The 16357-nt window shown below is 44.0% G+C and overlaps 1 protein-coding gene across 2 annotated transcripts in view; it reads left to right on the top strand.

The window, feature by feature from the left end:
- LOC126259574 (serine/arginine repetitive matrix protein 1-like) overlaps window positions 1-16357 on the top strand; it is a 498403-nt gene that overhangs the window by 324867 nt on the left and 157179 nt on the right. The window contains exon 1 of one of the 2 annotated variants that reach the window (XM_049956479.1): window positions 14886-15012. The exons of the other annotated variant lie outside the window; for it this stretch is intronic. Coding sequence (XP_049812436.1) covers window positions 14887-15012 — 126 coding nt within the window. The 5' untranslated portion in view covers window position 14886. Of the gene's footprint in view, window positions 1-14885; window positions 15013-16357 lie in introns of those variants that run through there. 2 annotated transcript variants of the gene reach the window in all.

Here is a 16357-nt window from a genome sequence, read left to right as displayed (position 1 = left end):
GAATGTCAGATTGGTTCTTGTAGAAATGACACGACCGATTTCTTACCCCACCTTTCGTCAATCCGATCTTGTGCTCCATACCTTCATCTCGTCGTCAACGGGACGTTAAACCCCAATCTATATTTTCCTTTCAGCATCAATGTCGACTCGTCATTGAACAAACCGCCATTCCGTACTAAGTAGACAGTTTCACAGAATACAAAGACAGTAGATTACATATTGCGTCATTCCAGAGGCAATTTTGAAACCATAAATTTAAAATTTGAATAATCATACCCAATCGGTTTTAGGTCCTTTCTCTGTCACTACTCGCATTGCACTCTCACGGACTGGATATGTCAGTTTGTAATGCGACGAAGAGAAAGTACATCCCCTCCAATGGGATCAAGCCTAAAAGCAATGCAGTGGAAAGGGGCTACGGACAGGTTTGAAAATCCACTTATTAAAAAATGTAAAATTTAGTCATATAAAACCTACCTTTTCTCAAAAACTGTTGGGAATAAAATATAGAACAAATATATGACTTGTAGGTTGCCCTTTCCTAACCACTTTTAACACAAGGATATTGATTAGTTTCAAGATAATAATTTTTTTGTAAGAAATTGTCATAAAATAAAAAGTGTCCACTTTTTTTTTTTTTTTTGAGATTTGCAAAATCAGAAAAATCCTCCTATGTTAAAATATGCACAGTACTCCAAAGAGTTTATCCTGTAAGTCTGAACTAATTCCGGCACGTAGATGCTGAGAAAAAGTAAACTCTATTCTTAAAAATTACAGCTTGCGGAAAACAACCTTTTAAGTTATCAGTGCATATGATGGGTTGTCTGCATCCATCTCATCTTGCAGTTTCCTTTTTCCTTCTCATCTGCACTATCTTGCCCTTGTTTTAAGATCTCTAACAACTCTCTCTGATGCCGTAAGTCTTTTTTTTTTTTTTTTTTTTTTTTTTTTTTTTTTTTTTTTTTTACTGTGAGACGACCAACAATTTGTAGCAGTCTTTTCAGGATTTCACATCTTGCAAAATTTCCTTCAGATTACGCTGTTGATGGACTCGTTAGGATTCTGGGTGCGACCGTGAAGATATTTCTTCAATAATCTTACATCTGACAAATCTTTGAAAGTTTCTTTGAAGACCTCCACAATGGCAAACGGTATAGCTGATTTGAGAAAATATTCCTCACCGTTTTGCTGTGATCTGTTGTATTTGCACCATGAATCACTTTCTGGAGGCCATAGGTTACAATGGTTTTATCGTCTGTTTAAGAGAAATGAAACAAAACTGCCCATACAGCTTCCCTCATATCTTCTACGTTGCCAACATTATGCCTGATGGCCATGCGATAAAAATTTTGAATTTTGTTTCTGATAGATTCCTTGCCATCTGATCCTCTGTCATCTTCAAATTCCTTTCCCTTGTATGCAGTTTTCAGACGTCACAGCCTCCTACACATTTGTTCGTATATTGCCTATGCACTCCAGTTTACTGATAGCTATATTTTCTCCACGTGGCTTCTCTTTCTCAATTGGTCCGAAAGCTTTTGAGTCCCCATCTCCTAAAGAATTGCCCTGTACATGGTCACGCCTGCACAGTGTTTAGTTTAAATGAGCAAATAAACCAAAAATCAGGCAATAATACATGTGTGTTGTATATCACTGTATGATGATAGTGATGATCACCATCATATCACTGTAAAGGAGAAATTCCGTAGCCTGAGATCAATGAAAAAAATCTTGGTGTTCAAAATGGAACTGTTTTTACACAACTGCTCTAACTTCATAGATCAGTCTCTGTCTACCTCTAGCCTTAGTTCAAAGATTGTTTTTCTATGGTAAGGGACGTCATCTCAACTGCATCTCTCATGAGAGATAGTTCAGCATTTCTGTGATGCTAAACAAAGTGGATAAGAATCACACAGCTGACACTTTGTCTGCTTCGTCGAACAAACTTGGTAAGGATCCCAGACACGAACAGCACCAAAGCTGTTACCTTCATTCTCCATAAATATATTTACCCTATTCCTCTTCAAATCGCGTCCGGATAGGTATTCAACGATTATGACCGATTCCAGCGATACAGTAGCAATGGTGTGAAAAGTTCATGATTCGCTGCCAGACATTACAAATTACAGATCTCCAGATATTACTTGCATTGCACAATTTTCTAAGGACATTCATAAGCAAACAGGGCCGCCGCCGCCCCCCTCCCCCAGCCCCTACTTCCCCGTTACCTGCCACGTCATTTAAATGAATCGCAAATAATAATTATGTCACAGTTACTTTAGTTGTATCAGATTATTACAGAGATGTTGTGCAGCCTCCAAAGTTTTCATCGTACCAGAGAGCAGCACATGTTCCACAAATACAGAAAAGCTTACAGAACACAGACATCATATATAAAAATATTTGTTGATCGCAAACATGTACAAAGATGACCGATTTTGATTTATCAGACAACTATTTAGATATTATGAACTTATATGTACCTGTTCAACAATGACTTGAAGGAGAGAACTTTCACTGTTGTACATGTTTTCATTTATTTTCATCTGAGTCTTAGTGACAGAGGTGTCGTGGTTGATAGGTATTGATTTCGTATTTGGTAAGAATTGGGGTTCGTTCACCGTCCAATCACTCTAATATAGGTTTATCGTGGTTTCGTTAAACTGTTTAACACTGGGATCATTTTAATTCCTTTGTCAAAAGATACTCATCTGCACTATCTTTAACGAAAACGTCATCGACGGGACGCTATATCCTTATCGTCCTTATTTTTCCCTTGTAGCTAGGGAGCAGGAAAGGCGATCAGGTTTGGATCCACAGGGTGTCCCAGGAGGAATGGTCAATAGTCGTGGATGTGACACGAAAGGTCATTCGAAGCAAAAAAAAAGTCTAGTAAACACGGTATCTAAAACGCATACCTTAAGAGCTATGAGCACTTGCTCATCTTCGCTGTAGTGAAACACATCTCTTCTACTCAACAAGTGCTCTCAGCTCTCATGATATGCATTTTAAGACCCATGTTTACTAGATTTCTTTGCTCTGAATGATCGTTCCTGTCAAATTTCTGAATATTGACCATTCCTCCTGCGACACCCTGTATACCGAAGTACCCAAGATCTTGGCTGACTATATGAAGTGTTACATGGTGGTAAGAAAGTTGGGATGTATTCATGTTGCACCAAGTCTTTTACTTCTGATGGAAAGCCCCAACAAGACCGACACTGCAGTTTTTCCGCTCAAGCACTTCGCAGCTCAGGCTATAATAGTGTTGGCGTACAGCAGTACTTATTCAGGCACGTCCCAGACACTGTTGATGGATGGAGCAGAAATTTCTTTGTGCTGACAGATGCAGAAAATGCATTCACATTTATTGCAACCTTCACCATGTTGGTAACTATTCTCTAAGGACTTCGAATGATCGCAAGTTATTCGACAGAAATTCCTTAATTCTGTCTTTCGCTTTGGGTGATATAATGGAACATCCGTAGGTCAGAGAAAAGGCAGTTACTGCACAAATTGCAGGATTTTACCGTTACAGCAGATGAATCCTTGAAGACTTCATAAAAACCCACCTTACCTTGTACTACTTAACGAGATTTCCACATCTGTAATTTACGAACAGTTTTATACCGTGTGAAGCACTCAAGGAATATATTTGCCATCATTGGCCTTCCCTGACGAACTCTACGCATGTTCGAGTGTGTTTATCACAACAAGGTCCATAGATATTCACACGTCTCGCTTATCAGTGTCTATCTCTTCTACGATCGAATAACTACCTTCTGAAATTGTTCCTCTCTCTAATACCATACCACGTTTTATAGAACAAAATTAGAAACAAAGCTCACCAGTAACTAAGACCTGTCGCCTACAGATACGTACGCTGAAGCGGTTACGAGAGAGAACCATGCAAACTACACTACTGGCCATTAAAATTGCTACACCAAGAAGAAATGCAGATGATAGACGGGTATTAATTGGACAAATATATTATACTACAACTGACATATGATTACATTTTCACGCAATTTGGGTGCATAGAGCCTGAGAAATCAGTACACAGAAGAACCACCTCTGGCCCTAATAATGGCCTTGATACGCCTGGGCATTGAGTCAAACAGAGCTTGGATGGCGTGTACAGGTACAGCTTCCTATGCAACTTCAACACGATACCACAGTTCATCAAGAGTAGTGACTGGTGTATTGTGACGAGCCAGTTGCTCGGCCACCCTTGAGAATGGTGAGAGATCTGGAGAATGTGCTGGCCAGGGCAGCAGTCGGACACTTTCTGTATCCAGAAGGGCCCGTACAGGACCTGCAACATGCGGTCGTGCATTATCCTGCTAAAATGTAGGGTTTTGCAGGTATCGAATGAAGGGTAGAGCCACGGCTTGTAACACATCTGAAATGTAACGTCCACTGTTCAAAGTGCCGTCAATGCGAACAAGAGGTGACCGAGACGTGTAACCAATGGCACCCCATACCATCACGCCATGTGATACGCCAGTACGGCGATGACGAATACACGCTTCCAATGTGCGTTCACCGCTATGTCGCCAAACACGGATGCGACCATCATGATGCTGTAAACAGAACCTGGATTCATCCGAAAATATGGCGTTTTGCCATTCGTGTACCCAGGTTCTTCATTGGTTGGTTGGTTTTGGGGGAAGGAGACCAGACAGCGAGGTCATCGGTCTCATCGGATTAGGGAAGGACGGGGAAGGAAGTCGGCCGTGCCCTTTGAAAGGAACCATCCCGGCATTTGCCTGGAGCGATTTAGGGAAATCATGGAAAACCTAAATCAGGATGGCCGGACGCGGGATTGAACTGTCGTCCTCCCGAATGCGAGTCCAGTGTCTAACCACTGCGCCACCTCGCTCTAGGTTCATCATTGAGTACACCATCGCAGGCGCTCCTGTCTGTGATGCAGCGTCAAAGGTAACTGCAGCCATGGTCTACTAGATGATAGTCGATGCTGCTGCGAACGTCGTCGAATTGTTCGTACAGATGGTTGTTGTCTTGCGAACGTCCCCATCTGTTGACTCAGGGATCCAGACGTGGCTGCACGATCCGTTACAGCCATGCGGATAAGATGCCTGTCATCTCGACTGCTAGTGATACGAGGCCGTTGGGATCCAGCACGGCGTTCCTATTCCATATTCTGCTAACAGTTATTGGATCTCGACCAACGCGAGCAGCAATGTCGCGATACGATAAACCGCAATCGCGATAGGCTACAATCCGACCTTTATCAAAGTCAGAATCGTGATGGTACGCATTTCTCCTCCTTACACGAGGCATCACAACAACGTTTCACCAGGCAACGCCGGTCAACTGCTGTTTGTGTATGAGAAATCGGTTGGAAACGTTCCTCACGTCAGCACGTTGTAGGTGTCGCCACCGGCGCCAACCTTGTGTGAATGCTCTGAAAAGCTAATCATTTGCATTTCACAGCATCTTCTTTCTGTCGGTTAATTTTGGCGTATGCAGCGCGTCATCTTCGTGGTGTAGCAATTTTAATGGTCAGTAGTGTACGTTTACATGCGACTCTACATGTGGAGCACCAACATCGAATTTCCAAAGACGGTTTTCACTGTGTTTAGATGTTCGAAACGAATCGATTTTGCTAGCAGCTTCAAATATCTGTTTTAATACTGTAGTTCTTCGCTCGTATGATGTCTGTAAATCAGCTTTAATTTCTTTTCCGTGATGAAGTGATGTTCTCACATTATCATAATATGTGTGACAAAGATTCCCTTATGGATGTCTGTAAACTGGTAAAATGATATTTTTCAAGAAGAGACGTTTAAAAATTTTGTCTAAGCCAATTAATGCGCGCGGAACTGTTTTATTACAACCATCTAGACCACTTGAGTTCCGGAAAGAGGTGCAATGATTGCTGACCAATATTGTACTCCAACATTTTCAGCAGTGGAATGGCTAAAACCCTTGTGGATGAGTAAAGATGTTCATATGGACCCCAGCTCAAGTAGGACAGAACTACAATTACGAGGTTGATCAGTTGGCGATGTAGGACAGCATTTCTGGTCGTGTGATGAACGTCAGTGTCTCCTCCTCCGGTTTCAAGTTATGGATGCGGCAAATGGCACAGGAAGAATGGGCAAGGTATAAGCGCCTTTGTCTGCTGTAAAGATCAGTACAATTCTGCGATCCAACCAGTAACTAGAGGCACTCTCTGGTTTCAAATTTGAGGCAAACAGGAAGCTGATATCTACACTACTGGCCATTAAAAGTGCTACACCACGAAGATGACGTGCTACAGACGCGAAATTTAACCGACAGGAAGAAGATGCTGTGAAATGCAAATGATTAGCTTTTCAGAGCATTCACACAAGGTTGGCGCCGGTGGCGACACCTACAACGTGCTGACATGAGGAAAGTTTCCAACCGATCTCTCATACACAAACAGCAGTTGACCGGCGTTGCCTGGTGAAACGTTGTTGTGATGCCTCGTGTAAGGAGGAGAAATGCGTACCATCACGTTTCCGACTTTGCTAAAGGTCGGATTGTAGCCTATCGCGATTGCGGTTTATCGTATCGCGACATTGCTGCTCGCATTGCTCGAGATCCAATAACTGTTAGCAGAATATGGAATCGGTGGGTTCAGGAGGGTAATACAGAACGCCGTGCTGGATTCCAACGGCCTCGTATCACTAGTAGTCGAGATGACAGGCACCTTATTCGCATGGCTGTAACGGATCGTGCAGCCACGTCTGGATCCCTGAGTCAACAAATGGGGGCGTTTGCAAGACAACAACCATCTGCACGAACAGTTCGACGACATTTGCAGCAGCATGGACTATCAGCTCGGAGACCATGGTTGTGGTTACTCTTGACGCTGCATCACAGACAGGAGCGCCTGCGAAGGTGTACTCAACGACGAACCTGGGTGCACGAATGGCAAAACGTCATTCTTTCGGATGAATCCAGGTTCTGTTTACAGCATCATGATGGTCGCATCCATGTTTGGCGATATCGCGGTGAACGCACATTGGAAGCGTGTATTCGTCATTGCCATACTGGCGTATCACCCGGCGTGATGGTATGGGGTGCCATTGGTTACACGTCTCGGTCACCTCTTGTTCGCATAGACGACACTTCGAACAGTGGACGTTACATTTCAGATGTGTTACGGCCCGTGTCTCTACCCTTCATTCGATCCCTGCGAAACCCCATATTTCAGCAGGATAATGCACGACCGGATGTTGCAGGTCCTGTACGGGCCTTTTTGGACACAGAAAATGTTAGACTGCTGCCCTGGCCAGCTGCATGGGCAGCTGTACCTGTACATTCCCATCCAAGCTCTGACTCAATGCCCAGGCGTATCAAGGCCGTTACTAACGCCAGAAGTGGTTGTTCTGGGTACTGATTTCTCAGGATCTATGCAGCCAAATTGCGTGAAAATGTATTCACATGTCAGTTCTAGTATAATATATTTGTCCAATGAATACCCGTTTATCATCTGCATTTCTTCTTGGTGTAGCAATTTTAATGGCCAGTAGTGTACTTTTGTACGAGTGCGCACAAAGCACGGTTCAATTTCCTCCCGCTTGTATCGCATAGGTATTAAGGATATTTCTTTCTGCCTCTATAAGAAGAAAGACGAACGTGATGTCACCCACTTGCTGCTTTCCTACAGTTTCTTCGAAGTAGTGCAAAACAGTTTACCGCAAAACCTTGTGAAATTGAAAGTGTCCGTTTCAGCAAATGCTCCTATTTTATTAAGTCGTGAAGATCCTCAAATATACAAGCCCCACTTTTGTGTTCTACGAGACTGCAACGTGTGTACCCGAAATTTGGGGTTCTATCTATGGTGGCATTAATATTCGAAGCTCAAGGTGTACGCTTCCACAGCGCTGTCCGATTCTTTTTGATTTCGATTTTGTCTCTGTTAGTTAAGTTTCCTTAGCTGTAAGTATTGTCCCTATGTAGAGTTAAATAACTTGAAATCTTTGTTTAAACATTTTATGTTGTGATTTCTCTGTACATATGTTCTGTGTTTGTATCGAGCTGCTGGCTGTATGATTCAGAAATAAACTCAGTAATAAGTAAATAATAGCAAAACTAAAAAAATATATCATACCACTGTGTACAGAATTAGCGAATGTATTCCCATCAGCCTCTGATAGTCTGATAGTGCCGTGCGTGAGTGTAGAATTTTATACATTAGACAGCTAAGCAGGGTAGAGGGTTATTGTCCAGCGGAGTTTCCTCAGACAGGAAATAAATACGACTACAGAATACTGGAGACCCCTTTATGAGTTCACTGTCGCTTAGTGCTGCTATGGAGGGTGACCCAGGAGGAATGTGAAACACAACTAGCTCTTCATTCACACGAAGGGTTGAGTGATACTGACAAGGGATTTCAAATTGATTCCGTATTTCTAGATTTCCAGAAGGCTTTAACACTGAACCACAAAAGGGGCTCGTAATCAAATTGCGTGCTTATGGAATATCGGCTCAGTTACGACTGGATTCGTGATTTCTTGTCAGTGAGGCCACAGTTCGTAGTAATTAACGAAAAGTAATCGAGTAAAATAGAAGTGATTTCTGGCGTACACCAAGTTAGTGTTATAGGCTCTCTGCTTTTACTTATCTATATAAACGACTTACGAGACAATCTGAGCAGCCGTCTTAGGTTCTATGCACATGATGCTGTCGTTTATCGTGTCATTAAGTCATCCGTAGACAAAAAATGTAGAACGATTTAGAAAAGATATCTGTATTGTGCAAAAATTGGCAATTGACCCTAAATAATGAAAAGTGTGAGGTCATCCACACGAGTGCTAAAAGGAATCAGTTAAACTTCTATTACACGATAAATTAATCAAATCCGAAGGCAGTAAATTCAATAAATATCTAGGAATTAAAATTACTAATAACATAAATTGGAAAGAACACATAGGAAATGTTGTGGGGAAGGCGACCCAAAGATTGCTTTTTATTGGCATAACACTTAGAAGATGCAACAGATCTGCTAAAGAGACTGCCTACACTACGTCCGTCCGTCCTCTTTTGGAGTACTGCTGCACGGTGTGGAATCCTTACCAGGTAGGATTAATGGAGTACATCGAGAAAGTTCAAAGAAGAGCAGCACGTTTTTCACTATCGAGAAATAGAGGAGAGAGAGTCACTGACATGATAAAGGACTTGGGGTGGACATTATTAAAACAAAGGCGTTTCTCATTGCGGTGGGATCTTGTCACGAAATTTCAGTCACCAGCTTTTTCCTTCAATGTGAAAATATTTTGTTGACGCCAATCTACATAGGCAGAAACGATCATTATAATAAAGTAAGGGAAATCAGAGCTCTGAAGGAAAGATATAGGTGTTAGTTTTTTCCACGCGCTGTTCGAGAGCGGAATAATAGAGAATTATCAAGGAGGAAGGTGGTTCGATGGCAGGCACTTACAGGGTGTTTCAAAAATGACCGGTATATTTGAAACTGCAATAAAAACTAAACGAGCAGCGATAGAAATACACCGTTTGTTGCAATATGCTTGGGACAACAGTACATTTTCAGGCGGACAAACTTTCGAAATTACAGTAGTTACAATTTTCAACAACAGATGGCGCTGCAAGTGATGTGAAAGATATAGAAGACAACGCAGTCTGTGGGTGCGCCATTCTGTACGTCGTCTTTCTGCTGTAAGCGTGTGCTGTTCACAACGTGCAAGTGTGCTGTAGACAACATGGTTTATTCCTTAGAACAGAGGATTTTTCTGGTGTTGGAATTCCACCGCCTAGAACACAGTGTTGTTGCAACAAGACGAAGTTTTCAACGGAGGTTTAATGTAACCAAATGACCGAAAAGCGATACAATAAAGGATCTGTTTGAAAAATTTCAACGGACTGGGAACGTGACGGATGAACGTGCTGGAAAGGTAGGGCGACCGCATACGGCAACCACAGAGGGCAACGCGCAGCTAGTGCAGCAGGTGATCCAACAGCGGCCTCGGGTTTCCGTTCGCCGTGTTGCAGCTGCGGTCCAAATGACGCCAACGTCCACGTATCGTCTCATGCGCCAGAGTTTACACCTCTATCCATACAAAATTCAAACGCGGCAACCCCTCAGCGCCGCTACCATTGCTGCACGAGAGACATTCGTTAACGATATAGTGCACAGGATTGATGACGGCGATATGCATGTGGGCAGCATTTGGTTTACTGACGAAGCTTATTTTTACCTGCACGGCTTCGTCAATAAACAGAACTGGCGCATATGGGGAACCGAAAAGCCCCATGTTGCAGTCCCATCGTCCCTGCATCCTCAAAAAGTACTGGTCTGGGCCGCCATTTCTTCCAAAGGAATCATTGGCCCATTTTTCAGATCCGAAACGATTACTGCATCACGCTATCTGGACATTCTTCGTGAATTTGTGGCGGTACAAACTGCCTTCGACGACACTGCGAACACCTCGTGGTTTATGCAAGATGGTGCCCGGCCACATCGCACGGCCGACGTCTTTAATTTCCTGAATGAATATTTCGATGATCGTGTGATTGCTTTGGGCTATCCGAAACATACAGGAGGCGGCGTGGATTGGCCTCCCTATTCGCTAGACATGAACCCCTGTGACTTCTTTCTGTGGAGACACTTGAAAGACCAGGTGTACCGCCAGAATCCAGAAACAATTGAACAGCTGAAGCAGTACATCTCATCTGCATGTGAAGCCATTCCGCCAGACACGTTGTCAAAGGTTTCGGGTAATTTCATTCAGAGACTACGCCATATTATTGCTACGCATGGTGGATATGTGGAAAATATCGTACTATAGAGTTTCCCAGACCGCAGCGCCATCTGTTGTTGAAAATCGTTACTACTGTAATTTCGAAAGTTTGTCTGCCTGAAAATGTACTGTTGTCCCAAGCATATTGCAACAAACGGTGTATTTCTATCGCTGCTCGTTTACTTTTTATTGCCGTTTCAAATATACCGGTCATTTTTGAAACACCCTGTAAATGTGATTTGCAGAGTAGGCATGTAGATGTAGGTGGTCAATATTCAAGCACATGATAGGAGCAACCATTCGCAGCAGAAAGTGTAGTAATTATGGGCTTTGAAATGCATACCTCTTAAGGTAAGGCCACGAGCATCTCCTCTTCGATACTGTGAAAGAAATCTCTTCTCGTCCATGCTCTTTGCTTTCTGTATTTTGATATATGGTAGTACGGACCAAAACAAGAAAAAAAAGTAAACATGAGCTCTGCAGTGCATACCTAAAGAGTTACATCTTCGCGTATGTGAAACACGTCTCTTCCACTGAACAAGAGTTCATACCTATGCATTTTAGACATCATCTTTACTAGACTTCAGCTTCGAATGATTGTTTCTGTCATACAACTGAATATAGACCATTCCTCCTGCGACACCCTGTATATAACACACCATGGCCTCACACCGCCGATGTAGGTCATGGTAGTGAAGCAGTGTGTATGTGGCGGTCTGTTGTAAGGAAACAGTGCATTAAGATTGATAGATGGAAGATGTGACGTAATGGCTGTCGATTTTGGATATGCCCATAACAACACTGTTGAATGAAATTGCTCCATTTGAGAGTGTATCAACGAGGAAACTCTAATCAACGCGGACTCTCTAACGTGTCAAGAAGAAGTGGTGCGCCAGTCGCAACAATTTAACAAAGGGTAATATGAGTAGTCGCAGCAATGTCGTAAGCGACTGGGACCAGAGACGAGTCCCATACCCTGTCAGTGATGATCAGTTTCAAATCCCACATAAACTACCGGTGCCAGTGAATGGAGATCTATCGCAGTAGTTTCGAAGCAAACATTGGGGCGGAAACTGTACATAATGAACATTTGTAATTTAGCTCACAGAAGACTATTGCTCACAGCGGCATGTGAAGTACCGTTTTCTCAACAGATCAAAACACAGAAACTGGTTAGTAGAAAGTTGGAGGCGTGTAGTGTGGTCTGATGAGACGTAGTTTTGTCTCTTTCCAAATTATGGAAGACGATGAGTACATAGACGGCCCAATGATGTTAGCACCTGTGAAGATGCTTATTTCGACATTTTCGGCGTCCAAGTGTTCATCATCTTCATGATGAATATCCCGTGGGCACTCTTGTTGCAAGATAATTATATTCACAGTGCTCCTCCATGAAAACGCTGCTAGTTTGACAAACACCCAGACACCCTCAAACGGCTCTGAGCACTATGGGACTTAACATATGAGGTCATCAGTCCCCTAGACTTAGAACTACTTGAACCTAACTAACCTAAGGACATCACACACATCCATGCCCGAGGCAGGATTCGAACCTGCGACCGTAGCGGTCACGCGGCTCCAGACTGTAGCGCCTAGAACCGCACGGCCACTCCGGCCGGCACCCAGACACCCTGTCGAACCTCGACTGGTCAGCTAAATCACCTGTTTTCAATGCTATAGAAAATGCCCGTGATAATTTGGGACAGATGAGGAAACTTAGCCATCAACATCTGCTCAGTTTGGTATTTCTACGGGGTACCAGTTACCCGCTTTCGTAGCCGAGGTCGCCTGCACGGTTGCATTCTACTTGGAAGTATGCCGTTTCGAATCCCGGTGATGGATGAATTTATAACTGTTAGTTCTGTCCGGCGAAAGGACGAGAGATGGTAACGCAAGGACATGACCAGCCTTTGCGCCGATGTCCTGGAGTAAATTCGAAGCCCCTCCGCAGTCTCTGATGAACTGGTGGCACGTGAAGTTTTTGATGGTGATCCATCCTCGGATGGGAAGATAAGCTTGGAGGCCCACTTGGTGCTATTCGGGAGTAATAGACTATACGCCGGGATCGGACTTTTACAATATACACGCATCCTTTACACTCAACTGCTCTCTACAAATACAGGTACGATACAAAGCTCTCATATTCGCAAGGAAATGGGTCAATGTGCGCGGACGAAGAACACACTTCCCGCTAGGCGACTGAACCCACGCTGTGAAATCTCTCAGCCAACAATGCCATCCGATATTTCTATTTAGCCGGCCGGGGTGGTCGAGCGGTTCTAAACGCTACAGGCTGGAACCGCGCGACCGCTGCGGTCACAGGTTCGAATCCTGCCTCGGGCATGCATGTGTGTGATGTCCTTAGGTTAGTTAGGTTTAAGTAGGTCTAAGTTATAGGGGACTGATGACCTCAGAAGTTAAGTCCCATAGTTTTCAGAGCCATTTGAACCATATTTCTATTAACACTTGTCGCCGATAGCATGGCTCCAGGTGTACATCGTATACCTAGAAAACTATAGTTGAATTCTTTTATCTTGGCGGTTCGCGCATGCCCGCCCAGACGCGGGAGATTGCTGCGTTGCCAGTTGCACGCGGCGAGCAAACTTACGTTTAGGGGGGAGCGCGCAGTTTATGAAGTAAAGCCACCACGGCCGCATTAACCCTTTCGCTGCTACAGAGACGTGCTCCCCGCATTCCGCGCTGTGCGCGATTTTGTCATCATTTCGCTGCTCGCCTGTGCAGACACTGGTGTTCCGAGTGCTCTGACATACTTATCGTTTGATTTCACAAAAACTATTTGGCCCAAAAATTTGATTTTTACACATCTTCTTGACTGATACCTTCCCCCCCCCCCCCCCCCCATAAATGACTTAATTTTGTTTCGATGTTCAATGAAGTTATTGTGCAGCATTAAATGTAAACCACTGAACGAAATTTTGAAGAGTTTTCAGAGGTAAAAGTCCATAGCGTATACTTTCCATATGGTTGATCTGAGTTGCCACTAGAAATTTCAAAAAATTACATTCAAACGAATAAAATTCATGAAATAGACACTTCGATATTGTTTTTAAATAAAGAAAATATTACACACAGAACAAGGTTTGAACTCGGAACCTTTCACTTAACAGCCAAACATTTTCGCCATTACGCTAACGCAGCTTATCAGTCAATATAGTTCCTGGAGGACTTTAAAATAGGACGCAAAATATCGAGAAACACTGTTGGTATGACTATGAATTACTCACGTTTCGTCGAAGTACAACAGGAAATAAACCATTACCGCTGTTCTTTATTGCGAAAAAGCGGTTAGCGAGAATGATACGAACGCCTTTCCTTGCTATCGCCTGAATTAGGAGGCTTATTGCTCGTTTGGTTTAATTAATTAATAGAATATGAAGCAATGGTATAAAAAATGCTTTTTCCAAATTTCTATACAAGAAATTCTGGTATCAAGACATTGCTTTCGTTCAGTTACTTTATTTATGACTGAACGTTTCTAAAACTGAAGACACTCGTCCGTGCTCTGTACTGCAGTCAAGCTCTGGCAACGTCGTTCTCTGTTCATTGGCTGACAGTGTTTTGTGACGTCAGATGCGCAGAACGAACCTAAACTCGGCCGCCGTCATAAATGACGCGCACTTTAGTCAACTGCCATCCATCCATCTGGTCTCGAACTGAGACTATTATCAATGTTAGATGCGGTGTTGCACGCTGTTACCTTCATGTCTTCTGAGGACGACTAATTTTTTTATTACGTTTGCGCATTCCGCTGCCGGTCCCAGGTGATGTGACGGAAGGCGACCCGAGGTAAGAGTCAAATGCGACGGGCACTGTGAAGCCGAACAATTTACGAGCAGTCTTTGTCAATGGGGTCATTCGGCACCTCTGCAGAGTTCCGATCGAACGTACGGGTGGCAGTGAACTTGTAGCGGGCGCGGCGCGGGGCGACGCGTGCGCAGAGCGGCCACAACAAGGCGGACGTCCGACGCGCGAGTGGCGCGCAGTGCGGACGCAGTGGCCGGTGGCTGGTGCGGGCGGTGCGTCGCGTCAGCGCGTCTTGTCGGCGTGGCGCTTCGCAGGGGGCATGCGGAGGAACCGCGGGCCGCCGCTCACCTCGAGCATGAGCGTCAGCATGCCCATAGCCGTGCCCCCCGTCCACGTGCCCGCCCACGGCCTGGCCTCCACGTGGGCCGCCGGCTGCTACGGGCAGCGGGACAGGGACTACCTCAACGAGTCGCTGCAGGAGCGACACGCCTGGGTGCGTACCGGGGGTGGCCTGCCCTAAACTACAGGGTGGCGCACGAAATGTGTTACCATTTTGTTTTTGAATATAAACTTTGTCAATACAATCTGAAAGGAACATGTACTACAATGAAGAGCCGTCCATGGAGATTTGTCCTAACTCAGCACATGCTCAATATGTCCACCATTTCGGTTCCTAACTTCCTTCAAACGAACACTGAAGTTAGTGATTACCCTACGGCACATGTCTTCCGTAATTTCACTGTAAGCTTGAAGAATAAGTCTTCTGAGCTCCATTAAATCACGTGGACGTTTCGGGAAAATTTTTTCCTTTGGGTACCCCCAAAGAAAAAAGTCACACGGATTGAGGTCTGGACTATTGGGGGTCCAATTTTGTCCGTCATTGAAGCGACCTGGAAACCTGAGTGAAATGATCCGCATGTCGAAATGCTCGTGTGGAAACTCCAACACAGTATTTGCAGTATGTGGCCTTGCTCCATCTTTTTTTTTTTAAATTATATATTAACAAACCATTATAATTATACAAAGTTAACCCACTTCCTTATTTCATTAGTGGGTCATAATACTTACACATTTACACTTAGTTCGCAGCTATTTTCAGTTTTTGAGTGAGCTACAGTTGATTTTAACATACAATGGACATCTAATTTCTGATATCTACAGTTTATATCTAATTCCTATAACTAATTTCTATATTCTGCAGCGTCACATGTGTGCCAGTGGAAGATATAAACCTACTTTTAAAGTGCCTTGCTCTTCGAGCTAATCCTGAAGAGCGTGCCCCTGGCACTGGGCAGGCCTCGATGTTAATTCGCTGCAGTTCCTAACGTAGTTTCCTAAAAACTAAGTCCTACAAACTAACTTATCCTACGTCATTTCAGGTGCGTGTCATTATCGGTGGTGTTGACCCCTACTCCCCCTAATCCTGCGCGTAGCGGATTCCAACTAAGATGAAAAGTCGGGCAGTCCACGCACAGGCGGCATGGGAATAGCTGGACGCAATCAGTGGTTGTTGTCTTGGTTATTTAGTTTATCTCTCTTAAGTATTCAGTTAAAACTTTTCGCGGTACCTCGTTAGCCAATGTGTTTAAGGTCTGAAAAGTTTCCTCTCGTCTAAGTAGTTGATATGTATCATAGTTTGGTAGTCTGTCTCGTAGTGTGTTCGCAACATCGTTGAAGAGGGGGCATTCGTAAGCTACATGTTCGGATGTACCCTCCGGATCGCCACGGTCACACGCTGGTGTAGCCCTCTTCCCAAATCGACGTAAGTATGTCGGGTAGGGTCCATGGCCAGTGAGAAAATGGATCAGTCCTCGTGTGTGCTCAAAGTATTTCAATTC

This window comes from Schistocerca nitens, chromosome 5, assembly GCF_023898315.1.
Source record: "Schistocerca nitens isolate TAMUIC-IGC-003100 chromosome 5, iqSchNite1.1, whole genome shotgun sequence".
NCBI lineage: Eukaryota > Metazoa > Arthropoda > Insecta > Orthoptera > Acrididae > Schistocerca > Schistocerca nitens.
This window is presented reverse-complemented; position numbering and strand designations above follow the sequence as displayed.